At 40.7% G+C, this 27427-nt stretch overlaps 1 protein-coding gene across 2 annotated transcripts in view; it reads left to right on the forward strand.

The window, feature by feature from the left end:
* FZR1 (fizzy and cell division cycle 20 related 1) overlaps positions 1-27427 on the forward strand; it is a 99649-nt gene that overhangs the window by 66694 nt on the left and 5528 nt on the right. For both annotated transcript variants that reach the window (XM_043967748.1, XM_043967742.1), the window contains exons 7-13: positions 4668-4851; positions 6470-6535; positions 8358-8460; positions 14615-14799; positions 17238-17471; positions 18558-18662; positions 21735-21827. In XM_043967748.1, coding sequence (XP_043823683.1) covers positions 4668-4851; positions 6470-6535; positions 8358-8460; positions 14615-14799; positions 17238-17471; positions 18558-18662; positions 21735-21827 — 970 coding nt within the window. The remainder of the gene's footprint in view (positions 1-4667; positions 4852-6469; positions 6536-8357; positions 8461-14614; positions 14800-17237; positions 17472-18557; positions 18663-21734; positions 21828-27427) is intronic.

Here is a 27427-nt window from a genome sequence, read left to right on the forward strand (position 1 = left end):
ATCGTAAATTCCACACATTACTTTTACACCTCCTGAAAGAATACTTTGTTCTCTTAAGTCATTTGTAGGGTCTGAGGTACTTTTTGTTTGTTTATTTGTTTGGGGTGGTGGTTGTTTTTAATCAACAAGAAGCAAGTCAGTCTGTTGGGTGACAGTGAAGGTATGGCCAGTTGTAGAAAATCCTTTGCAGAAGCCTGCCCATTCCTGTAACATGTTTTCTTCACCGATACATTCATGAATTTTATAGAGATGACATGGAGATGGCACGTTAGATGCTATGCTATGTCCATTTTCTTTTTTTGCCTTTCGGGGGGAGGGGTGGCATGATGATATCATCCATGATCTTTGTCCAGTTCATCATTTGTCTTCCTCTGAGATATCTTGAAGATTATCTCCTTAGTATTTCCTAAACTGTCACCTAGATCAGGGTTTTGTTCTGTTCTGTTCCATATAGTTAATCAAGTATGAATCAAAATGTGATGCTTTCATTGTCATTGATAATGATCATAGACTACTATAGTTATAGCTGACAAATATGTTCCATTTTGCATATTAATTTTCAATTCCTGGTTTAAATAAGTGATTTTTGAGATGATCTGGCTTAGTTGGGTCTCATCTCAAGCTTTCTGCTGGCTTGATTTTTCTTCTACTGCCTGTCTTTTTTTTTTTTGAAAGAAGACTGTTCACAATTAATTAATAGTCTTCTAATGAGTTTATCATATTCAAAATTGGTTTTGGTTGCTCAGTCTTTATGGTTGGCATTGAGGAGCAAATATTTCCTAGCTGTAGTTCTTATAGTTTCTTTGTTGTAATGACTACTTTCTATTAATTAAACTGCTATAAAAATGGTCATCAAAATTGATATATTTACCTTTATCTATTTTCCCATGCCAGCAGTTTATTTGAATAAGTCATATTGAAGCTTTTGTGATGAGAAAGCATTTAAATACTTACTTAGCAGAGTGTCAAGCATTGGGTTTATAATAGAAAAGCAAAATAGGCCTTTCTCTCAAGGAGCTCACATTCAAATTGTGGGTGATGATACACATAAAAACCTGCTGACTGGGTCCACTACAAATTTATGTTAAACTTAACTGGTCCCTCACTGCTATATGGCAATCCTTTTGCAAGGCAGTTGGGGGTAAGTGACTTGCCCAGGATCACACAGCTAGTAAGTGCCAAGTGCTGAGACTGGATTTCAACTCAGGTCCTCCAGGGCCAGTGCTCTATCCACTATACCACCTATCTCCCCCATGGCAGTCCTTTTATAACTCCCTAATTAACTCCTATAGTGGTTTTTCCAAACTGTTTCATCCCTTCTCAAAACTCCCATGGATGTCTTCCCCTTACCCCACTCTCTCAGCTGAGAACCAACCATGCCTCATATTTCACTAAAAAAATTTAAGCCATTTGCAGAAAGCTCCTCCTTCTCTCCCCCTCATTTCACATCACTCAGATGCCTTCTTCCCCATCTCCTCCTTCGCCTCTATCTCACATAATGAGGTAGTCCTTCTAGCCTAGGCAAACTGTTTTACATGCACAAGTGATCCCATTCTAACCTGTCTTCTCCAACAAACAGATTGTGCCCTCTATCATTCCCATTCTCACTTATTTTCAATCTCTCCGTCTGCTGGCTGCTCCCCTAGTACTTAAAACATGCCCGTGTTTCCCCCATCTGCAAAAAAACCTAAAACCCTCACTTGATCTGTGTGTCCCTGCTAGCTGTCATCCCATATCTCTCTTTTCTTCTGTGGCTAAAGTCCTTGAAAAGTATGTCTCCTGTAAGTGCCTTTATTTTCTTTTCACTCTCTTCGTAACTTTGCAGTCTGGCTTCATTTGACTGAAAGTGCTCTTACTAAAGTTACTAATCGTCTCTTAATTGCTAAATCTAGTGGCCTTCTCACAGTCCTGACCCTTTCTGACCTCTGCCCCATCTGACACTGTTGATCGTCCTCTTTGATTGTCTTTAGGTTTTCATGACACTGTTCTTTCCAGGTTCTCCTACCTACTTGAACATTCCTTCTCAGTATCCCACTGACTGTGGTGAGGGTTTCCTAAGGCACTGTCCTGGGCCTTCTCTTCTCCCTCCATACTGTTTCACTTGGTGATTTCATTAGCTCTTTTGGATCGAATTATCTCTATGCTGATGATTCTCACATCTGCTTACCCAGCTCTAACACACAGACACACGTACATTCAGTGTCTTGCCAAGATTGATCAGTTTTCCTTATGTGATGTTCTCATATATGCTCCCTTCTCTTCTGATACTGCTGCTACCCTGGTACAGGCACCTCATGCCTGATAAAGCCTACTGGTTGATCACTGGGCCACAAATTTCTTCCCATTCCAATGAGAAGATCAAATAGAAATCCTCTGCTATCCAAAGCCCTTCATAACCTTCCCCCTTCTATTTTCCTAGTCTTCTAACATCTAACCACCCCCCACCACCACCACTACCATATACTTACTCTGCTATACCATGACTATGGCCTCGTTGTTTCTCAAAACACTCCCAACTGGAGGCGTGCATTTTAAATGATTGTTCTTCATGTTTGGGATATTTGCCCTCCTCAACTTCTCCTGGCTTCCTTCCTATCCTAGCTAAAATTTTGTCTTCTACCAGAAAGAAGCCTTTATCTTGTCTATATCTTGTTTTATGTAGTTGTTTGCTCCCCCATTAGATTGTGAAATCCTTGAGAGTAGGGGCTGTCCTTTACCTTTATTGTATCCCCAGTACCTAGCACAGTGTCTGCCACATAGTAGAGATTTAATGTTTATTGACTGACTAATAGAAGGGTTGAGCTGCAGGTTGAATAGTAAAGGTATATGTTGATTGTTGATTTCATTTAGAGAACCTCAGGTCTATAGAATGTTCCTACTTTTTTCTCTGTAATAAATATTAACACATAAATCACACATATCTCCATGATTCTCTTTTTGCTGGTGTTTTATCTTGAGTGCTACAGACTTTTTGAAGCCTAACTCTATCCTAGTTTTCCAGCCAGATTATCCATTATTCCTCTCCACACACACTCCAGTCTAGCCAACCCTGACCACCTTCTTGTTCTTCCACCATATCACTCCCATCTTCTTTCTCCATACCTTTGCCCTGACTGTCCCCCATGCCTGAAATGAACTCCCTTCTCCTGTGAGTTCATGTTGTCTTCCCCATTTGAATGTAATCTCCTTAAGGACAGGGACAGTTTTTATTTTGTCTTGGTATCCCCAGAGTTTAGCATGGTGCTTTCTTGTAGATTGAGATAATTAGTGTAATGTTTTGGGGTTTTTTGTTTGTTTTTTGGTGGGGGTTTTTTCAGGGCAGTTGAAGTTAAGTGACTTGCCCAAGGTCACACAGCTAGTAAGTGTCAAGTGTCTGAGGTCGCATTTGAACTCAGGTCCTCCTGAATCCAGGACCAGTGCTTTATCCACTGTGCCACCTAGCTGCCCCCATTGTAATGTTTTACATTTCCCTTGCTCTGCCACAGGAGAGCCTTTGAATAATCTGTCAGCTACCTGCAACCCATTTATGTCTTGTAAGTGGACTTAGAATGAGAACCATCAGTATTGACAGGGTTCATTGTCTCTGGACAAAAGATCTCACATTTAGTAAACCAGTGGCTTATTGATATTTACAGACAGTCTTTAAAGGGATTCTTAGTGTGCTCCATATCTTTTCCTGCTTTTCTACCACTATCACAGCAGAAACCAAAGGGGGCCCAGAGTTATGAGGACCATTTTGCATTTTTCTTTATTTCATGGGTTGTTGCCATGCTATTACTTTATGTTCAGCCCCCTGATGGATGATAGGCCTCTCCCTACTTAATTGGACAGCAGAACATTAACGAGACTACATATGGCATCTATGGAACTTCTAGAACATGGTAGAGTTTGTGTCTTGTTGGTCCAGACTTTAAGAACTGGGATTTACTCCATATCATAGTGAAGAAAAATCAACTTTGTATCCCCAGTGGCCAGCATAAAGCTCTGAAGAGTACCTAATAAAAGTATATTAGAATAAACTGAATTGAATTATGAAGTCAGTATCTTATGCAAAGAACTATGAATTCAGAATCAGCTCTGCCATTTACTTCAGGTGTGATATTGAGCAAGTCACCTCCCTCTGAGCTGTACTTTCCCAAAATGTAAAATGAAAAGGGAGTTAAGACTAGGTTTTTACCCCAATTAATAATTTCTCTTTATGCCTTTTTTTAAAACCACAATCATTTCCCCCTCCCCAGTTGAATGTTGCTCTGTAATTAAAAAAAGAAAGAAAAATATGATGAAATTTTTTTTAAAAGGTGCATCATTTTAGTCATTATGTTCATTATTCTTTTGGTTCTGTTTTCTTAAATCTCCATCATTTTATACCAGTTTTCTCATGTTTCTCTGAATTTGGAGTAAATCATTTTAATGGCCCTTTTCAACTCTATATCCTATGAACTGAAGTTAATAGTAGTCACTAAATGTCTGAATTAATGACCTGCCTCTCTGTGTCCCTGAAAAGAATGAAAGGAAGGGGTCTTTTCTTTTTCATCAATCCTTATTGATCATTTACCATTGAAAGGTACCATCTCTAATGGCAAATGTGTGATATGAAATTTTTCTCTATGTAGACAAATACACATATATCTATATCTACATGTGTGATCTTTTTTCTTTTTTGATAGTCAAAAGTTATTAAGATCTCCACGGAAACCCACCAGAAAAATTTCCAAAATCCCTTTCAAAGTCCTTGATGCCCCTGAACTCCAAGATGACTTCTACCTGAATCTAGTAGACTGGTCTTCCCTCAATGTCCTAAGTGTTGGCCTGGGCACTTGTGTTTACCTGTGGAGTGCGTGTACAAGCCAGGTATGGATGATGGGCCTTTTGGAATAAGAGTGGAAGGGTGGAGGCAGTGGCCAAGAGAGAACCTGCTGGGATGGTTCTGTTCTACCTGAAGCAGCCACATAAGATTCTTAAGTGGCTTTAGGTATTTTTTCAAAAAAATAAATGAATGTGATTTTCTACTCTCTGTAAAACTTCAGCACGTTGATTGTTACAGCTGGACAAGACCATAAGTCATATAGTAAAACATATGGCTGAAAGGTCCCTCAAAATTATTAGAACTGAGAGGAACATAATAGCAAAAATAAACATTTATAAAATGTAGATTATTAGTACTAGAAGAAACTATAGAAAACACAACTTAGTTGAAATGAGACACCTTAGAACATAGAACTTTAATGCTGAAAAGGACCTTAGAACAAAAAGTGTTTGAGCTAGAAAAGACTTTTAGTATCGTAGAGCTGTTAGATTAGACTGTTAGAGATCTTAGAACAGACTGTCAGAGCTGATGATACAAGGTATAATAAGCAAATCAATAGCTTCCATATTTACAGCATTTTTAGGTTTCAAAACACACTTCTAATTGTTCTAGGTTCAGTACTGTACTATTTAAATTCTTACTTGTGAGGAATGTTCAGGGCTTTTAAGATTCTAGCCTTTTGTGCAGAACCGCCCCTTCTATTCCAACTTTTCAATCTTAAGATTTGCATATTATTTAAAATATTTAAATTTTTTAAATATCAATCTTTTTAAATCTTGGAGACTCCATTGGATCTTTTTGCCAAGTGTGCCTTTCACAATGCCCTAATCCCTTCACCCAAGGCAGTCTCCTGGACTGACTGAACATCTAACTCATCTTCCCACAGTAGTAATCCTACTGCTCAGTAATCATCATAAGGCCTGATCTCAGTGTTCATGAGGACAAATAAAGTCTGGTTCGTGGGGATGATGCTTTCTTGCTTTCTACATCAATTAGTTCTGCTTTTATGGAATCTCTATTATGTTCACATTACTGTGCTAGGAACTGTATTATGTTAGAACAGTAAGAACACAGGACTTGGAGTCAGGAGACCTAGATTCAGATCTTAACTGACACCGGCTGTGTCACCAGGAGATCACCATTTAACCTCTGTGTGCTTCATTTCCTTCATCTGTAAAATGAGAAGAAGAATCACTTGTTAATACCTGCCTCTCAGGGTTGAGGATCAAATGAAATATTATATGTAAAGTATTATGCAAATCTTAAATGTCAGATATTATTAAGTGTGCTAAATTGTGTCAAATTGACAATATAATAGGAATCCTGATAAGATAACAGATCAGTGAGGAATGGAGGGGATAGGATTGGAGGTGAATCTTGACAGTTGGATCAGATTTGGATAGGAGAGAAGACTAAGGACATTCCAGTTGGGGCAGGGAGTAGAATTAGAAAAGCTCTGGAAGCAGAAATGATCCTGCTGTGCAAGGGATCATGAGGAGATCACCCAGCTTGGAGGCATTGGTACGTCTGGGGAGGAGAGAAAGCTAAACAGAAAGAGGTGGGATAAGCAGCTACATAAAGGAGATAAGATTTGAGTTGGACCTTGGAGCGTGGGTAGATAGATGTATACCTCAATACTGTTAATGTTTGCTTTTTTCCCAGGTAACCAGGCTGTGTGACCTGTCTGTGGAAGGAGATTCCGTGACTTCTGTGGGCTGGTCTGAACGGGTCAGTACAATGTGTTTCTTATGGATACTATGGAGTGAGTTAGTGCTAAAACTGTTTCACCAGTGCTCAACTAATACTCTTTCTGCACTGAAAACTTGAAAAGGGTTAACAAGACACTTAAGAATTAATTACTTTGCCCCAATAGGATAGCTAGGTGGCACAGTAGATAAGAGTGCTGGGACTGAAGTTAGGAAGACTCATCTTCCTGAGTTCAAATCTGGTCTCAGACACTTAATGTGATCCTGGGCAAGTCACTTTACCCCTCTTTGCATCAATTTCCTTTTCTGCAAAATGAGCTGGATAAGGGAATGGCAAACTACTCCAGCGTCTTTGCCAACAAAACCCCAAATGGGGTCATGAAAAGTTGGACACGACTGAAATAACTGATCAGAATCTGTTCTGTGTATGGTATTTTAAAGAATTTGTTGTTGTTCTTTCTTGAAGAGCAGCAATCAGAATTGTCTTCTTTAACAGAGAAAGTCTCTGAAGTGGTGTGGTATAGAGGGGGGGATATCCTATATCTCTTTGCAGTTTACCTTCCCCACAACAACCTTGTGATGTCAGTAGAAATGTTGAAAGAGCATTGAGGGGGCAGCTAGGTGACACAGTAGATGAAGTACCAGCCTTGGATTCAGGAGGACCTGAGTTCAAATCCAGCCTCAGACACTTGACACTAGCTAGCTGTGTGACCCTGGGCAAGTCACTCAACCCTCAATGCCCCACCAAAAAAAAAAGAAAGAAAGAAAGAAAGAGCATTGAACTTGAAATCAGAAGATTTGAATTTGAATCCCAGGTCTGCTATTTGCTGTTTGTATGATCTTGGGCTAATCATTTACCCTCTCTGGGCCTCAGTTTTCTCATACATAAAATATCTAAAACGTGATCATAAGATTACATTCTAAGTCAACCTATTGCTAACATAATACTTGTTTTGTATATTTCAATTATTCATAATCTTTTTTTTTTTTTTTAGTGAAGCAATTGGGGTTAAGTGACTTGCCCAGGGTCACACAGCTAGTAAGTGTTAAGTGTCTGAGGCCAGATTTGAACTCAAGTACTCCTGACTCCAGGGCTGGTGCTCTATCCACTGTGCCACCTAGCTGCCCCCATAATTTTCATTGGATTTGTTTGGCATCTTTTACTAAGACTCATTATCAGTAATGACATAAAATCCCACGTTAAGGTTGACAGACTATTGCATGTGTGCCAAAGACAACAAAACAGAACATTTTTAGTGCCTCTTACACTTGTGAAAATTAAGAATTAGCTCCTGCAGAGCTCTGTGTGCCCTTCTTCTCCTCAGCTTGTCAGTAGGAGCTTTGGCATTTCACTAGGTGGTGCAGTGGATAAAGCACCAGCCCTGGATTCAGAAGGACCTGAGTTCAAATTTGGCTCGAAAACTTGACACTTACTAGCTGTGTGATCCTGGGAAAGTCACTTAACCCTCATTGCTGTCCCGTCCCCCCCCCCAAAAAAAAACCCTCTCTTTTGAAAGGTGGTCCCTCTCTCTCCTTCCTTCTGCTCCCAAAAGATTCATGAAGTATCCTACTCATGGATCAAAGCAGGTAAAGGCAGAACAGGCATTCATGGTGATGGAAAGGAGCAAGTTTTGTGCTGAAAAATGAAAAGATAACTTTTCCACTCTCAGTTCCTGATGCTAGGCTATGCCTATAAAGTTTTGGGTGGTTGTTTTGTTTTTTTTAATCTAAAAAAAGTATTTATTAAAGTCTTGGAGAGAATCTCTTTGGAGATCTCTCCTTTTTCTGCTTTCTTTTCCCTTCCCTCTGAGGTCATTCTGTGTCTATGTCTTTTGCTGATTTAGGGGAACTTGGTGGCAGTTGGCACACATAAAGGTTTTGTACAGATCTGGGATGCAGCTGCAGGGAAGAAACTGTCCATGCTGGAAGGTCACACAGCCAGAGTTGGTAAGAAAAAGCAACAAAGATAACGGCGGGGGGGGGGGGGGGGGGGGGGGAACGGACGATGACATTGCCTAAATACTTTAACTGGGATTTCACTTCATAAATTGGAAGCCATGTTAATACCTAGCAGCATGAGCCTAGCCTAAATTTCCTGAAGGAAGAAACAAAGGGCTTTACTTTTTAATTCACCAAAGCTCCGTCAGGAAGATGAAAAGATTGCTTTCACATTTACTATGTACCAGGCACTTGCCAACAGCTAGAAATACAAATATAAGCAAAAAGAAAGATTATTCCTACATTCACAGAGCTTACATTCTTTTTTCTTTTTAAACCATAAAAAGTATTTTATTATTTTCCAGTTACATATAAAAATAGTTTTCAACATTTGTTTTCATAAGATTTTTAGTTCCAAATTTTTCTCCCTCCCTCCCCAAGACAGAAAGCAGTCTGATATAGGTTATATATGTACCATCACATTAGACATATTTCTAAATTAGTCATATTGTGGAAAGAAGAATCAGAACAAAAGGAAAAAACCCCAAGAAACAAAAGTAGAGGGGCGGAGTGAAATCCCTATATAGGTATTTAGGTAATTCCTCACCCCTTCCCCCTTGCAAAGAAAGGTTTCTTCTCTGTTACCTTCTTCATTGCTGTTCCATATCACTCAGTATTCATTCATGCTTACCTTTTAATGTTTGTATTAATTCCTATGTTTGAAAATTTTCTACATGGTTATATATTTTTTGTCTCATGGAGTTATCTTCTATATCATCCATTCTACTTCCATAGATCTCATTTCCTTTCTAATTTTTTCCCCTCTAGGACTCTCACTTCATTGACAAAAATCTTTCTGAACTTTTTTTTTCTTTAAATAAATGCTAGTTGGGGCGGCTAGGTGGTGCAGTGGATAAAGCACCGGCCCTGGATTCAGGAGTACCTGAGTTCAAATCCCACCTCAGACACTTGATACTTACTAGCTGTGTTACCCTGGGAAAGTCACTTAACCCCCATTGCCCCGCAAAAAAAACAAAAACATAAACAAAAAATAAATAAATGCTAGATTCATTTTTGCCAGGAATTCTAGTGGAATTTGTGCCCAAGCTGTGTTTTTCTTTGAGGCTTTGCTAGATATTTTGTAGTCATTTTCTTCTTCTGGGTTTGTGTCTTTAGCATCCCTGTCACCATAATAACTCTTTATGATAGGGCTTTTTTTGTTGTTTCCTCTTTCTTTCAACCAAATTCCTGACTTTGGACTTGATGCTATTAGGGCTACACTTTGTGTACTTCTGCAGGGAAAATCTGGCCTGGTCCTTTTGCTTTCTTGGAATTATCGAATGCTGTGTTGTTCTAAGATCTCGGGGATAGCTCAGCTTGGGGATTTTCAAGCTTTCAGTGCTCCTATAATTGTCTGATCCCAGGCACAAATTGAACACTGCCCTCCTAGTTTGAACTCTATAAGCTCCTGACCTGGATTTTGGTCTGAACAAGAGTAGATTATTGCTAAACTCAGCCACTGTCAGTCAGCTAGGAAACTCAGCTGTTTCAAAGTTATAAGAGTATAGGTTCCCCTTTGGTCTGCGATTTCCACTTTGGTATTTCCTCTGCAGACTCCAGACTCAAATGGAGACTGGAAATGATCCTCCACTCTGCTCCTGGAACCTGAGCCACACTTTTATTGTCTGATTTTGATCTTGCTCTTCCCTCTGCATGGTGCCTAGGGCCTTTGGGTGGGGGGTAGCGGGGAGGAAAAAGGTCCTTTAGTCAAAGCCCCTTGGATCTGTGACTCAGAACTGGGTAGTGGACAATAAAGCTTCCAGTTTGCACTTTTCTCTCTTGTGGGACCCCTTCTTGTCGCAATTCACAGACTCTCCTTAGGTGTTGGAATGCTTCACATGCCAGTATCTTCTGCTCTAGGCCTTGTTCACAGTAACTGCAGAATTCTATCTCCCTATGCCAACCCAGGCTAGAAAAATGACTCATTCACACTTTTTCTTAGCTATTCCATACATCAGGATTCAGTCTGGTGCATTTTCTAGATGTTTGGAGAAGGGGTTTTCTTTTTGTGGGGGGCAGGGGAGAGAGTTCCTCACTGAACTGTTTTTTGCTATTTTGATATCTTGGCTCCCCTGGGGAATTCGCTTTCTTGAGAAGGGTGGTGAAGTGGAAAGAATGCTGTATTTGGAATCAAAGGACTTAACTTCAAACCTATTGTTCACTTACAATCTGTGTTAACTTTGGTCAAATCATTTAAGATATCTAAACCTGTTTTCATATTTATAAAATGATGAGGCTGTACTAGAAAGGCTTCTAAAGTCCCCCCAGACTCTTACATCTATGGTCCTATGATTTAGCTCACAAGTGTAAAGTTGCTAAAATCCTAGCTATGCTGTCTAAAATATCTAATGAGTGGTCGCCAATAAATTAGAAGCTTTAGCAAGAGTATTTAAGTGTTTAAGTATTTATTAGAGAGCATTAGGATCTAATGATCAGAGAGAAAGGTAAAAATCTAACTATTTCTAAGAGACCCCATCATCCAACTTGCCATGGCAAGGTCAGGAACAAAAAAAAGGACCCAATGCTTCCTTCTTCCTCCCAGAAGCCTCCTCTGAAACTGGGAACATCCCATACACACACACACACACACACATACACACACACACACACCCCACACGCACACCCACACACATACCTCCAAGCTAATTGGCTGGTAGCCCAGGCTAGCCTTCATTTATTTCCCTTTCAGCCCTGTTCCTGGCTTCTGGATTTCAAAACTGTAACTCCCTTTAATGTACTGTCTTCTCTCATTAGAATGTAAGTTCTGCAATTTGGAACTAGGCCCAAAGGGCTATGGGACTGTGCATAGCATTTGACCCAGCAATACCACTACTAGGCCTGTATCCCAAAGAGATCATAGAAAAGGGAAAAGGACCCATATGTACAAAAATATTTATAGCAGCTCTCTTTGTGGTGGCAAAGATGTGGAAATCAAGGAAACGCTCATCAATTGGGGAATGGCTGAACAAATTGTGGTATTTGAATGTAATGGAATACTATTGTGCTGTAAGAAAGGAGGAGCAGAAGGATTTCAGAAAAACCTGGAAAGACTTAAGTGGATTTATCCTGAGAGAAGTGAGCAGAACCAAAAGCACACTGTACACAGTAACAGCAACATTGTGTGATGATCAGCTGTGTTAGACTAAGCTCTTCTCAGCAATACAACAATCCAAGACAATTCCAAAGAACTCCACATCCAGAAAAAAGAACTGTGGATTCTGAATGCAGACTGAATCATACTGTTTCTACTTTTGTTTCTTTTTGTTTCTTTTTTTTTTTTTAAGTGAGGCAATTGGGGTTAAGTGACTTGCCCAGGGTCACACAGCTAGTAAGTGTTAAGTGTCTGAGGTCGAATTTGAACTCAGGTACTCCTGAATCCAGGGCCGGTGCTTTATCCACTGCACCACCTAGCCGCCCCAACTAGCATTTATTTAAAGAAAAAAAAAGGTTCAGAAAGATTTTTGTCAATGAAGTGAGAGTCCTAGAGGGGAAAAAATTAGAAAGGAAATGAGATCTATGGAAGTAGAATGGATGATATAGAAGATAACTCCATGAGACAAAAAATATATAACCGTGTAGAAAATTTTCAAACATAGGAATTAATACAAACATTAAAAGGTAAACATGAATGAATACTGAGTAATACGGAACAGCAATGACGAAGGTAACAGAGAAGAAACCTTTCTTTGCAAGGGGGAAGGGGTGAGGAATTACTTAAATACCTATATAGGGATTTCACTCCATAAATTGGAAACGATGTTTATATCCAGCAACCTGAGCCCAAGCTAAATTTCCTAAAGTAATAAAGGAATTCACTTTTTATTTCACCAAAGCTCCCATGAGAAGAAAGCAAGAATTTCAGATAAATTGCTTATATGCTAATATGGGCAGTTATCTGTCTCTTCTGAACCCTCTCATCATCAGGGAAGGAGTCTAATTAGACAAGGCCTAGAAGTTGTGTTATATCAATCTTACAAGAAGAATGGAAAGGGAAGAAGGAGGAATATATTAGGTAGGGAAAGGGAAAAGGTCAGGGAAAATTTTTCCCCCATAATCAAGTAGACATCTACATAAACAAAAGAGAAGCGCTCTGGAGAAAATGGCAAACATTTGAACCTTGCTTTCATTTAAACTGTTCAGAGAAAAAAAATACACACAGAGTTGGACACAACAATACACTTTACTCAATAGGGAAATAGGGTTGAAAGGGGAGAAGGGAAGAGGGATTAGTCCTAAGCAGAACACACTGTAAGGGTATATGAAAATTCAGAGAAAGAGAGAGATTTTCTTTTGGAATAGAAAAGGATGAGGATCTGAAGGGGTGCTCATAAATTGGGGAATGGCTGAACAATGTATGGCTTACACATATGATGAAATACTGTTGTGCTGTGAAGAGGTGATAAAGGAGATCGTTTCACAGAAACCTGAGAAGACTCGTATGAATTGACAGAATGAGATGAGCAGAACCAGGAAAACAAGTTATACAAGCAGAACAATATGGTAGGGGCAGCTAGGTGGCGCAGTGGATAGAACACTGGCCCTGGATTCAGGAGGACCTGAGTTCAAATTCGACCTCAGACACTTAACACTTACTAGCTGTGTGACCCTGGGCAAGTCACTTAACCCCAATTGCCTCACCAAAAAAAGGGGAAGAACAATATGGTAAAGACAAAAACTTTTGGACAAATTAGGAATCCTGATCAGCCACATGTTCTGATTAGCCACAGTCAAAGAAGACTCCTGATAAAATATGCTACTCACCTCTGATAAAGGAGAGAAAGACTTGAGAACAGAATGAGGCATATTTTTTTTTTTGAACCTGGCAAATGTGGAAATTTCTTTTGCTTGACTCTACGTGTTTGTAACTGTGATGTTTAAAATCTAAATGTGTGGTCGCCTTAAATTAGAAGCTTTAGCACCAGTCTTTGGGCATTAAGCATTTATTGAAGCATACCAGGTATTCACATGGAGTTAAGAAAAAGCCTATCTAGGGGCAGCTAGGTTACGCAGTGGATAAAGCACTGGCCCTGGATTCAGGAGGACCTGAGTTCAAATCTAGCCTCAGACACTTGACACTTACTAGCTGTGTGACCCTGGGCAAGTGACTTAACCCTCATTGCCTGCAAAACAAAAACAAAACAAAAGAAAAGGCCTATCTAGCCTAGAGTTCCAGCCTGGTCAGGTTCTTCCTCAGTCCTCTATCATGAGCCTGCTTCAATCACAAACTTCCCTCAAACTGAGTGTGGAAGCTTTTCATAGGTCTGGAGCAGAGGCAGTCCTTACACACTGCTTCAAGCTGATTGGTAGGTGTCATCCAAATCCATTGGTTCACTGGACTTGAAGGTGGTCTCAAGTTGAGTTCAAAGTCCTTAACTTCTAAGAACAATACCTTCTTAAGGGCCAGCCAGGTGTGGTTACAATCTAATTAACTTGAAGTAGACTAATCAGCAAAGTCAGTCACTCTCACTTAATTCAATCAGTTTAGATTAATCTCCAGGTAGGCCTTTGAATATCTGCCAAATCCCATTATTTTCTCCCATAACAAAGGTTTTGATTTTCCTTCATGCTCATTTGAAGGTGGGGAGGGGAGAGAAGGCATGAAATAAAAAAACTTTTTAAAGTGAGTTCTCCATAATTTAGGTATGCCTATATGCCTTGTGTATGCCTAGATAAGTACATTTTGTCTCCCATGGCTATAGACTTTGAGTTCCTTGAGGGCATTCATTTGTATCTCCTTTGCCTACCATAGTCCTTGACACATAACAGTCACTTAACAAATACTTTTTGGTTTCCTACTTGACTGGATACCATTATTGAGGATGTCGAGAGAGTATTCAGCCATCAGACATGCACACAAACTTGGTGATCTCCAGTGTCCCTTATAGTCCTGAAATTCTAGGAGTCCTAATATTTCTTTAGTCTGGCAGTTTGCAGACTGGGGTGCTCATCCCACTTCACTTTCCAAGGAAAGCTTTGCATGTTTCTGACCTTCTCCAAAGAAGAAAACTTCATAGAAAAGTTGCTTATCTGTCAAGGCTGCCTCCATTTGGCTTCCCGAAGTCAGCCTTGTATACTTTCTCAGGCCATTGTTTCTTTGTCTTAGGTGCACTGGCCTGGAATGCAGACCAGCTTTCTTCTGGGAGCAGAGATAGAATGATTCTCCAGAGAGATATCCGAACCCCCCCAGTGCAGACTGAACGGCGGCTGCAAGGGCACCGGCAGGAGGTGTGTGGGCTAAAGTGGTCCACTGATCACCAGCTTCTTGCATCAGGTGGAAATGATAACAAGGTATGGAATTGTTTGGGGTCAAGTTTTACATCTCAATTAACCAGTTAGTATTAAGCATCTACAACCTACAAAATGCTTGTTCTGTGCTGGGAATGCAAGGTTGAAAAACAACAGTATCTTCCTCAAGTACCTGTCAGTCTCAGAAGTCTGATTTCTGGGCTTTACTAATAGTCTCAGCTGTGCTATGGTACAGTTTATCAGCTGCTTAGGTTTTCCTTCTCCCACTGGGAGGCCAAGTCCTGCCTCTCCCAAAGGACAATTCAAGTACACAGTATAGAAGTGATTGAACTTCTCCTCTGTCCCCATTGTCACTGTCCCAGGCCCAGTAGGGTAAGGGTAGAGTGGGAAAAGCACAGAATTGGGAGTCAGCTGACCTTGGCTTGAATCCTCTCTCTGGCACGTAATACCTGTGGTAGCATGAATAGTTGGGACTTTACCCCACTGAGCCTTGGTTTACCCATCCTTAAAGTGGGAATGAGAATATTTTGCTGTCTGTTGAAAAAGTTATCTGAGGAAAGCCCTTAGTCAATATTAAAGTGATAGGTGAAGGTGCGTTCTCATCATCACTATTATTGCAACTCTTTTTTTTTTTTTTCCGGGGCAATGAGGGTTAAGTGACTTGCCCAAGGTCACACAGCTAGTACGTGTCAAGGGTCTGAGACTGGATTTGAACTCAGGTCCTCCTAAATCCAGGGCTGGTGCTTTATCCACTACGCCACCTAGCTGCCCCCTGTTATTGCAACTCTTGACCCTCAAAAAGCTTGTGGCCAAAATAAAGAAAAAAACGGGATAATAAAATTTTAAAACTACTAAAATATGAGTAATTCCTGTTCTCACATGTCAGAAACAGAATTAATTTCTTTCCCCTAATTCACCCCTTTTCCAAATGTCTCAGTTTCTTTTGAGGGCACCACCATCCTTTCAAGTAATCCAGCTTTGACATCTCAAACGTCATCTTCGAGGGGCAACTAAGTGGTGCAGTGGATAGAGCACTGGCCCTGGATTCAGGAGGACCTGATCTCAAATCCAGCCTCAGACACTTGACACTTACTAGCTGTGTGACTCTAGGCAAATCACTTAACCCCAGTTGCCTCACAAAAAAAAAAAGTCATCCTCATCTTTTCAGCCTCCCTCATCTCACATGAGGCAGCCAGTTGGTGCAATGTATAGAGCTCTGGGACTGGAATTAGGAAGACTCAAGTTCAATTCAGCTCAGGCACTTATTAAACTGAGTGACTCTGGGCAAGTCACTTAACCATGATTGCATCAGTTTCTTCATCTGTAAAATGGGAATAATAATGATAGCACCTACTTCTAAGAGTTGGTGTGAGGATCAAATGAAGTAATAATTTTCTCTCACATAGTAAGTGCTATATAAATGTTAGCTGTGAAGAGGAAGACGATGCCAAGTCATATAGATTCTACTTCTATAGCATCTCTCACATCCATCCCCTTCTCTCTACCCCTTATTTCAGGCCCTCGTCACCTCTTTCCTGAGCTATTGCAGTAGCCTCTTAATTCATCTTGCTGCATATCTAGTCTCTCCCTTCTCCATTCCATCCTTAAGACTTAACGTAGTAACTAAAAACACAGGTATTTAAATTATTCTATTCAGTAAGCTCTAGTGGCTCCCTATTTCTTCTGCAGTCAAATACAGACTCCTCTGTTTGACATTTAAAACCATTCTCTCTAAGTTGCCTTGTATTTATTTCATATGTGCATTTGCCTTTATAAATAAAATATAAGCTTCTTGAGGGTAGGGCCAGCTTAATTTTTTTTCTTTTTATCCCTAGCCACTATACATTTTGGATGCTAAACTAAATGCTTGTTGATTGGTGATTTTAGATATTGGTGTGATTTTTGGCTTCCCTGCTTCCCAACATCCTCTTTTCTCACCAAGACCTGAAATTCCACCACTAATGGTTTTTCCTTTTGAATTAAATGTTTCCCTCTCCTTGGAGTCTCTTTCACATGTGAAATCTGACTACTTTGACAGAATCAGGCAATACAACCATGTAAGGCATTTGTTGGAGGGGACTAGGAGTCTTTGAGAAGATAACATGGTCTGAATGGATCTGGAGTCAGAGGACCTTGGTGTGAATCTGGCCTCTGCTCCCTACGTGTGTAACTTGGATATGTGACCTAACCTTTGTAGATGAGATGGTTAAATAGGATCATCTGTAATATACCTTCTCCCTCTCAAGTTCTGTGAACCTGTGGTTTAGTCACAGTCCACTAATAACTCCTTCATGACCTTAGGCAAGTCATTTCCCCTGCTGGACCTCAATTCCTTGCTGTGTAAAAGAGGAGATGACTTCCGAAGACCGGTCTAGCTGTTGGGGTTCAGGAATCATTTACTTAACTGTTGTGAAATGACCAGCCTCATGGTCCTGAAAACCCAGATTGACAGTTGATTTTATCTCTTCTTATTTCCCCAGCTTCTGGTCTGGAACCACTCCAGTTTAAGTCCTGTCCAACAGTACACTGAACATCTGGCAGCTGTGAAAGCAATCGCCTGGTCTCCCCACCAGCATGGCTTATTGGCATCAGGTGGTGGAACAGCTGACCGCTGCATCCGCTTCTGGAATACACTCACGGGACAGCCTCTGCAGTGTATTGATACCGGTTCTCAAGTGTGCAACCTGGCCTGGTCCAAACATGCCAATGAACTAGTAAGAGCCAGACAGTCTTCTAGTGTCTATTGAACAGTTGTCACATGGTTCAGCAACCTGTAGGGTGTGTGCCAAAGAGACTCACATGGCGTATTTTCTTATTGGTGTGTTGGTGGTGGTTGCAGAAAGAGCTGGGTACATTTTGTGGGGTTGGGGAGAGGAGTGGGGAGGAGAGAAAAACCTCTCTTGCCCTTGCCCCCGTCCTGGGCACATGTCATCACCCTCTTTCAGCATGTGAATTTCAGGAATCTGAACTTCAGTGAAGTGTTGGGTGGGATGGGGTGCAGATTGAGGCAGGACTTAAAAGTAATGGGGTAGAAGTTGCCCAAAGAGATTTGGCCTTGATGTCAGCAATAACTCTCAAGCAGTTGGAACTCTCCAAAAGTGGAGCCCAAAGATAGTGGGTTTCCCACCACTGAAGGTATACGGGCAGAGGCTGGCTGGCCATTGGTTGGGAATGTTGCAGGAGTTTTCTTGTTAAGGTACAGGTTGGCCTAGGTACCCTCTGAGATACCTTTCTAACTCCTCATTTCTTTACATCTGTCCCCTTGAACAACATGTCTGTGGACTTCCCCTGTGTACGTGTTCCAGCACATACTTTCTTTCTCCACATTCTGCTCTCAAGGGAATGTATGAGTTAAGATCTTGCATGCAGGGGCGGCTAGGTGGCACAGTGGATAGAGCACCGGCCCTGGAGTCAGGAGTACCTGAGTTCAAATCCGGCCTCAGACTCTTAACACTTACTAGCTGTGTGATCCTGGGCAAGTCACTTAACCCCAACTGCCTCACTAAAAAAAAAAAAAAAAAGATCTTGCATGCCACTTGCTTATATGTTCAGCACTATGAAAGATAGCAAAGAAGTGTAATTCATGTGCATTGCCTTTAAATCAGTAGTAATACATGTGAATTATTAAACTTCCCTGAAGTGTTCAGTTCAGAGGTAGACTTTAGATTCTACCCCAAACCACACCTTCCATACTCGGAAGTATCCAGGAACTAGGTGCTAGTCAGTCATACCCCAGAAGAGCAATCATCCTTGGGCCTGCTGCCCTTGTTTTGAAGTTTCTTGTGTTTCTTCTCCCTCAGGTGAGCACACATGGATACTCACAAAACCAGATCCTCGTCTGGAAATACCCTTCCCTGACACAAGTAGCCAAACTGACAGGGCATTCATACCGAGTTTTATATCTGGTAAGTCACTGGAGAGCAGAGTTTTCTGAACTCATTTGGCCACAAAGTGCTTTGGGGCTTGAAATAGATTTAGTTCTGCTGAAAAAAACATTGTGTCTACCTACTGTGTGCTAGGTATTGGCCATGATGAACAGTCCCTCCTCCATTCAGGGACCTTACAAGGAGGGGAGTGGGTGATGAGAGCACAGAAATAAGGATAATACCAGTAAGGAGTAAAGGGGGCAGGACAAGGGAGATGGAAGATGTGACACCGAAGGAAAATCTGAAGAGAGAAAAAATTGATACTAACCCCTGGAAGGGTTACCTTGATTGAGCCTTCAAGGAAGATGTAAAGATTCCAAAAAGGCAGGTTTAAGGAATGAATCCCTTCTAGTCACAGCAGGTTGAGGGAGTCGTTTGTGTGATTGCGTAGAGATGGCATGGTCATGAATTCAGGGAACAGATTTGACTGGGCCATGTGAAAAGAAGTAAGGTGAAATAAGGGCCAGGAAGAGGAAGTGGAAGCCTAATTGTGAAGGGTCTTGAATTGAATTTAAGCAATCCCAGAAAAGGAATTTTAAGTTTAATGATAATAAAGGTAGCGTTTATATAGCGCTTTAAGGTTTTCAAAGCACTTTGCAAATATCTCATTTGATCTTCATAACAACTCTGGGAGGTAGGTACTATTATTATCTCCATTTAACAGATGGGGAAACTGAGGGGAAACAACACTTAAGTGACTTGTCCAGGTAAGTCACTTAAGTAAGCAGGAAGTAATATTCTGAGGCAGAATTTGAACTCAGATCTTCCTGACTCCAGATCCAGCACTCTATCCCCTGTTTTATCCTAAAGGTAACGGTGGAGGGAGATGTTATTGAAGGTTTTTGAGCAAGGATGTGAAACATGGTCAGACCTGTGCCACAGACATGTAATTTTAGCAGCTTTATGCAGGATTATTTAAACGGGAGAAGGCCTATTGGGAGACAGGCCAGATGGCAGGCTGTTCCACAAGCAGGAGCCAAGAGCTTGTCTTTAGATTTCTGAATAGCTGTCCCATAGAAGAAGGACTACATTCCCTTTGCTTAGCCCCAGAAGGCAGAACTCAGACCAGGGAGGGAAGTTGGATGGACTGTTAGAGGCAGCAAGGTAGCACAGTGGATAGAGCATTAGGTCTGAAGTCAGAAAGATCCAATAACAAATCCGTGCTCAGACACAGCTTTGTGAACCTGGGCAAGTCACTTAATTTCTACCTTCCTCAGTTTTCTTAACAGTAAAATGGGGCTAATAGCACATACTTCTAAGGGCTATTATCAGGATCAAATTGTGAGATAATATTTATCAAACACTTACCACAGTGGCTGGCACACACAGTAGGCACTTAATAAATAAAAGCTTGTTTCTTTTCTTCCTCCCCATCCAACAATGGGATGGGCCGTCTTGGGTGGTGATGAACAACCTCTTCTGGGATTCCCAACAGACAAAGACAGGATGCCCACTGGCTGGATAGCTTGTATAACAGTCTATCCCAACTACCAGTTTAAAGCAGATTGTTCCTGGACTTCAGAACTTAGACTACCAAAGGATATGACTTTTTAGAAAATGGATGGCCCTTATCCTGTTCCTATTCCTCCCATTCTGGCTCCCTTTTTCCTGACCCTTGAATCACCACACCCAGGCTGGGTCAGGTAGAAAAAACACACATACGGACAGATATTTGGCAGGTCCTCCGTATCAGCTATTATGAAACATGGCAGAAGAGGCATTTCATGTTCCAGGCTTGTTGAATTAGGTGACCTTTATAGGTCTTTTACAGCTCTTAAGATTTTATGATTCTGTAGCTTGTCTTGGGGTATAGACTATTTTTTTGATAAATGAGAGCCAGGGAAAGCTTGACACAGAATTGAGTAAGGTCTTTTTTCAGTGGGGGAAAAAAAATCTCCCTCTCATAAGTTTTTGGTTTGTTTGTTTTTTTTAATAGGGGCAGGGATAGGAACTGGACCTAGGATATCTTCAATGTGGGGATTTCCCTGCAGTGTCCTTCTCTGCAACTGATAGTCTTTGAGAGTTGCCTAGAGAAAGAAGTTCAATAACTTGTAGAGTGTTACAGGCAAGATTTAAACCTTGGCGTACTAGTTCCAAGGCCAGCTCTCTCTCCACTGTGCTGTGGTGTCTCTTTGTTGTTTTTTTTTTAAGGTAGATTTCATATATGCAAATTTTACACAAATATACAAAGGATTTGGTTTGATGGAGGAAAGGGTTTTGCCAACTCCCTGTATGGGAATTTCCTCCAGTGCTTCCAGTGCTGTCAGAGGTTAGGTTTGAACTTGGATCTTTCTGACCCCCAACACTCTGTCCCCACTCTGCCATGCTGCCTCTATTTAGTAAGTTTAAGGTGGGGAATATTGCCATCAACATTTTCTCACAGAACTTCTCTTCACAGTGCATGTAATATCAAGATTCCATGAAATAGATTTCGTGGGAAGTACTAAACTAGGACGTCAGACAACCTTCTCTATATTCTGCCTTCTCCCCCTCAACTCCCTCCTGTAGTGTATGAATAATTCATGTGGATATTGAAGGGATGTGCTGTGGTTGGGAGATTGGGGAAGACCATGCTTCTTTTTGCTTTCAAATTTGTTTGACATTGAACAGTTTCAGAATTCAACTGCTGCCTTGAGCAACACTTGAAATAACAATTTTTCATCTGCAATCTTTCATCCCTGATTTAGAAGTTCACCTGCTTGAAGGCAGGTAACTGAACCCATCTGACCTTAGGAGGAGATGCTCTACAGCTGGGCTTCTAGGATCCTGTACATTTCTTCACTAGAGGAGATTTAGACATAATAGGAGAAGAGTTATAGATATATAGCTATTGTAGACTGAGCTATGATGTGAGGTCTCAATATTAAGATATAGGAAGGAAACATTATAGCTACACTGTTATGAGTTCATTCCCCCTGGATATCTCAGTATATAGCCTGTACCTAGCCCCAAGGATGAGATTCGTTTGGGTGGAATTCATACCCACATCTTAACAGGAGCAGTGTACTTGTTGAGAACAAATGATACCAGTATGTTTTCCTTTCCTCTCAGGCAATGTCTCCCGATGGAGAGGCCATAGTTACAGGTGCTGGAGATGAGACTCTGAGATTCTGGAATGTTTTTAGCAAAACCCGTTCAACAAAGGTAAAGTATATTGGGATAGAATGCTCTGAGTGTTCTGCTTGTCAGGCCCACAAGCATCCTAAGTTGTCCAAGAGCCATGCTGTACCAAGCTAAGGAAAGCTGTGTCTGGGCTTACCTGGGTCCCTCTTCATGTAGTCTGAATGTACATAATGTCCTGTCTCTGTGTCTTCTTCATTTGTTCAGTTTTTACCACTTTTACATCCTTTGTCTACTTGCTGCTGTGGGTGTGTGGATGTGTCCTCTATTAGGCAGTGCTCTCTATTGGGGGGTGGTGTGGTGGGAAAATTGTTGGCCTTGGAGCTACAAGGTTTGGTTCTGCCATAGATCACTTCATCTTTCTTAGCCTCACTTTCTTCATTTGTAAAAGCAGGATTATAGTACTTGCACACATAAGCCTCAAAGAATATTTGTGAAGAGATTTTGTATACCACAGAAGTATGACATAGATAATAATTATTACTTACTAATTATTTTCCATAAGTGCCTAACAGGACATTATGGATGCTTAACCAGGGATTTTTGAATGAATAAATGATTGTACTGCTTATTCTACATTTATCAAGTGAAAGGACTGCAGGATGTAGAAAGATAAATAAGATACTATCCCAGCCTTCAGAAAATTCACCATTGAGAAAGGGAGATAAGTCATGTATACAGATAACTGTTACACATCTAGTGTAAGTGCTATATAAAAGAAACGAAGAAGGGGCAGCTAGATGGCGCAGTGGATAAAGCACTGGCCTTGGATTCAGGAGGACCTGAGTTCAAATCCAGCCTCAGACAATTGACATTTAACAAACAAAAGAAATGAAGAAAGTACTACGAGCATTCTTAGGAAAAGGAGAGCATTTTCAGCTGGGGGAATCAAAGAAGGCTTCTTGGCATAAGATTGGGGTCCTGAAGGGTGGATAGAATTTCAACAGGTATTAGTGGAACAGTGCTTATCTTTTCAGTAATTTCTTTTGGATTTCCACTGGCCTGCCTGGCTATGGGACAGAATGCCTCTTGGCTCTGGATATTCAGCCTTTATGGTTTATGTCAGGCTAGATTTTTTTTTTTTTTGGCGGGGCAATGGGGGTTAAGTGACTTGCCCAGGGTCACACAGCTAGTAAGTGTCAAGTGTCTGAGGCCGGATTTGAACTCAGATCCTCCTGAATCCAGGACCGGTGCTTTATCCACTGCGCCACCTAGCCGCCCTGTCAGGCTAGATATTAAACATAAGGTGAATTTACTGAATGATCCTACTATGAAATATTGGACCAAGGGAGGTAGGGAAGTATTTCTGTCTCTTCAGAAAGCAAGTGGCTGATTTTGACCAGGGTTGCAGCAATTTATTCAGTTTAATTTAAAGCAGTTTTTTTTCTCCCCCTATCCTCATCCACACCCACACCCACACCCACACCCACATTAGAAGTATATGGTATAGCATTCTTTGTATACATAAATGTATTGTGTATTCTCTATCCCCTACATAGTGTTTGTAATTAAATATGCATAGGTAGGGGATTGGGAATGTACAGTTCAGAATCAGAATGAATATTCTGGTGTTGGTCAAAAGTAGACAGACTTACAAAATGAACTGGACTATTTCTGAGTCACCCTGGTAGGTGGAAATACTGGACAAGGGAAGGGGAGGATTGTTAAAAAGCAGAACAAACAAAGAACCTTCATTTTTAGAGAACATGAGGATTCAGAAGTTTGGGAATAAGTGGGGAAGTTATGAAAAACTGGGCTTCAATTTTCCCATCCATAAAATGAGGGAATTTATTTAGTTGACCTTTATTGGCCCTTGCACATTTATATTTTGGGCTCCATGATTCCTTCCTCTCTTTGAGCCCCAGTTTCCTGTTCTATACAATGTGGGCATTCCCTTTTTGTCAATTTTCACCTATTTCTTCTACTTCTGGTCTCTGGGGACAAAGAGCAAATTTCATACCTCTTACAGATACTATTAGCCCTTTAGGTACTTCAAGACACCCATCATGTTCTTCCCCCACCAAATCTGTTCTCCAGGCTAAATAACCCCAATTCTTTCAAATGATCCTCTGCAATATAAGCTAATTTATGTCTTTTTCTAAAATGGAGTACCTAGAATGGAATATAATACTCTGTATTTAGTGTGACTAGGGCACACTAAATAGCAGGCATCTCTTAATGAGAGGCAGATAGAAAGCCAACTTGGAAAGAAGGAAGACTTTTCAAAGTGTGCCCTGCCTCTGACATACTGTCTCTGCAACCATAGGCGAGTAAGTTAATCTTTCACTGTGCTAGGCAACTCTCAAAGACTGTAAGGTACAGGGAAGGTGCTGACCTATGTTGGTAGTGGGATTTTTGTCCCCCGGGAGTTCCTCATATTAATAAAATCTCAAGTCTAGACCCTATTCCTTTTCCTAAGATCACTTTAACTTTCTTGGTTGCGGATTCACATTGCATTTTCTCTCTGTGATCTATCCATCCATAAGTCTCCTATCTTATATCTATGAAGCTGATTTTTTTTTTTCATCCATGTATAGGACTTTAACAAATCCCTAGGAAACATCGTTTCATTAGATGTATATTTCCATGTTTTAAGCTATCAGAATCTGTTAGAATCCTGTCCCCAGTATCCAGTGTAGTAGCTATCCCTTCCAGTTTTGTGGGAAATGAAGATGTAATAAACTTTGCGTTTATCTGATTCATTGATAGCAGCATTCAACAATAGAAGGCCAAACACAGATCCCTGTAGCACTCCACTAGAACCTGCCTTACAGTAGGATATCACGCCATTAATTTCTGCTTTTGGGGTCTACTTTTTGTACTGTCATTTAGTGCACATTTCTCTGTCTTTTCCATTAAAATGGCATGAGAGGGGCAGCTAGGTGGTGCAGTGAATAAAGCACTGGCCCTGGATTCAGGAGGACCTGAGTTCAAATATGGCCTCAGACACTTAATACTTACAAGCTGTGTGACCCTGGGCAAGTCACATAACCCTCATTGCCCTGCAAAAAAACAAACCCCCCCAAAAAAATGTGCTCCTCCCTAACATTTGCAAGTACCTCTCCCAATCCTCCACAGTCTTTCAGAGGTTACTCACAGTAGTTCATCAGTCACATCTTCCAATTCTTTCAGTACCTGAGGAAGTAGTTCCTCCTGCCCTGTTGGCTTAAATTCATCAAGATCAGCTTGGTGCCGTCTTACTATCTACTTAGTTATCTTGAGTACTCTCTATTGGCTATTATTGTTTAATACTTTCCAGTATGAAGTTCATTTTCCTTGGAAAAATAAAAAAACAAAACAAGCAAAATAAACATTGAGAAACTGTGTTGTCATCCTTTATCACTCAGTCTTGTCCAAGGAGCAATCCTGTCTCATCCTTGCTGCTTCTCTTTTCTCTATTCATTTTCCTTAGTTTTCTTCAAGAACCTGAACCTATTCCTACCTTTCACACTCCTGACATTATTCTTACATTACCATATTATGGTTTTTATATTCATCTTCTTTTACCTCCTCTTACTTCCATCTTCTGTACATATTCTTTTAAAATCTCAGTTGATGGTGAATTGTCTGTGGTTTCATTTTTGTTTCTTTTCAACTTAAACTTTTCCTTCGTGATTGTTTCTCTGTCTTCAGAATTTCTTATCTTTCCTAGGCTGACTTTTCCCCTATTTTTTTAGTCCTTGGGATTATACTTCTCAAACTCCAAGATGGGGTGGTCACTGTCTTCCAAGTTTCCCATCATTTCTAACCTCAGCAACTAACTCTTCCCTGTTGATAAGAATCAGATTCAGAATATAATTTTCCCTTGTTTGTTCCTCTACATTTGGAAGGATGAAATTAGCAAAAAGGCAAATCAAGAAATTATTACCTCTCTGTTTTTGTTTAGAAAAAGAGAGCTCAGCAGATACCTAGATAAGTTAAACCCCCCAACACTATGACATCATGCCTCTGACAGACTTGTAATCCATTTCCCAAGCTCCTCATTTATATTTCTTCCTCCTGTCCGGGTTGTCTATAATTCTCCATTGAGAGTGTTGCTTTTGTTTGTTTTCATCTTCACCCAGATATTTTCTGTCATGCTTGCCTGTTCTGATTTCTTGATTTCCTCATATGAGTATATCTTCTTAATGTAAAATAGTGCTATTTCACTCATGCACACATACTTCTTTACCTATCTTTTTTTTTTTAATCACACCCTACCATAGTCCTAAGGTTCTATTCAATTAGTTCTTATTGGTAATTATCACAAAATTTTCTCCTTACAGCTAGATTGCTACTTCATCTTGCTTCTAATCCATACTTGGTGCATTTGTTTATAGACAGCTGAAGCTATGACTTTCTTTGCTAACTCCTGAGTTGAATTTTGTCTTCTGTGAACCTATAGATATATCTGTCCTGGCCATAAGCCTATGTATTTTAAGACAAGATCCAGAAAACCAAATGCCATTCCCCGGGCACCATTTTCTTAACTGCTTGTCACTTTCCAAATGTATCTTTCTCTTCTGAATTCCTTGCTTTCAATGGACAGCAGTGAAGAAAACATGAAGGTCTTCTTTTTGTTGTCCAGGCCTTTATAATTATTAGCAGTGCTTTTTAGATTTCCTCTAGCAGCCCATGAGAATCACCAGAAGATCATAATCATCCAGTTTAACAGTTCTTAGGACATTCTCTGTCAAGTCTTGGCTATATATTCCTCTCAAAAGTAGACCTCTCTCTCTGTATCAGGTGTTTGGGCCATATTTAGTATGGGGAGAGTTAATTAGGCAGCTCGCTGTAATATTGGGGTTCAGAAAATAATGGGAGACCTCTAGGTTCAGAGTTTCCTCCCTTCCAAACTGCCTTTTTTAGTTATTTAACTCAGACTGATAAGAAAGGAGATTAACAGCCTCTTTTCCACAAACAAATCAGGTTTTATTAATGGGAACAAATTTACAACACAAGTGAAGTTAGTAGAACCAGGGACAATGAGAAAGGGGATAGAGAAAGGGAAAGATATGACCCACTTCTCAGATGGTTAGAATCTAAATCTCTAGGGTAAAAAGGCCCCCAGGTACCTCGAATAAGCTCTGCTTCCTCAGCTACTCAGAACAGCTTGGCTTGAACAAAAACTGCCTCAAACCCTAAACTTGCTTCCAGTTCAGGTGGCCTAAAGAGCCAGCCTCACTTCAACAACACAAACTCACCACCACCTGGAATCTGTAGTCCTAAGGAGAATCAGCCATGTAGTGTCTTCTGGTTCGGTCAGAAGGTCAACCACCACCAGCTCCTCTCTCTCTCTCCCAATTTTTCTATCTTTTTGTCCCTCCCAGAGTTCTCCCTTTTCCTTCCTGCCTCTCCCACCAGAAGGGAGGTTCTTAGCCATGCTGAGTCTCCAGTTGGTTCAACATACCTCCTGGGCTGTCCCCATTATAATTTGGCCAGGCCCATGTGGGTGTGGGGGAACTCCTAGGTAGGGCTTAGGTGTACTTTGTTGGATGCTTTGACTCAATCAAATGTTCTTTGTGTTATTTAGTCTCACCTAATATACATGACAAATCTGATCAGACTTCCTTTTGTTTGTTCTATTATCTCTTCAAGTACATACCCATCTTTTCTTGGGCTTTTCAAGGTTACATCTTTTCAGT

This window comes from Dromiciops gliroides, chromosome 1, assembly GCF_019393635.1.
Source record: "Dromiciops gliroides isolate mDroGli1 chromosome 1, mDroGli1.pri, whole genome shotgun sequence".
Taxonomy (NCBI): domain Eukaryota; kingdom Metazoa; phylum Chordata; class Mammalia; order Microbiotheria; family Microbiotheriidae; genus Dromiciops; species Dromiciops gliroides.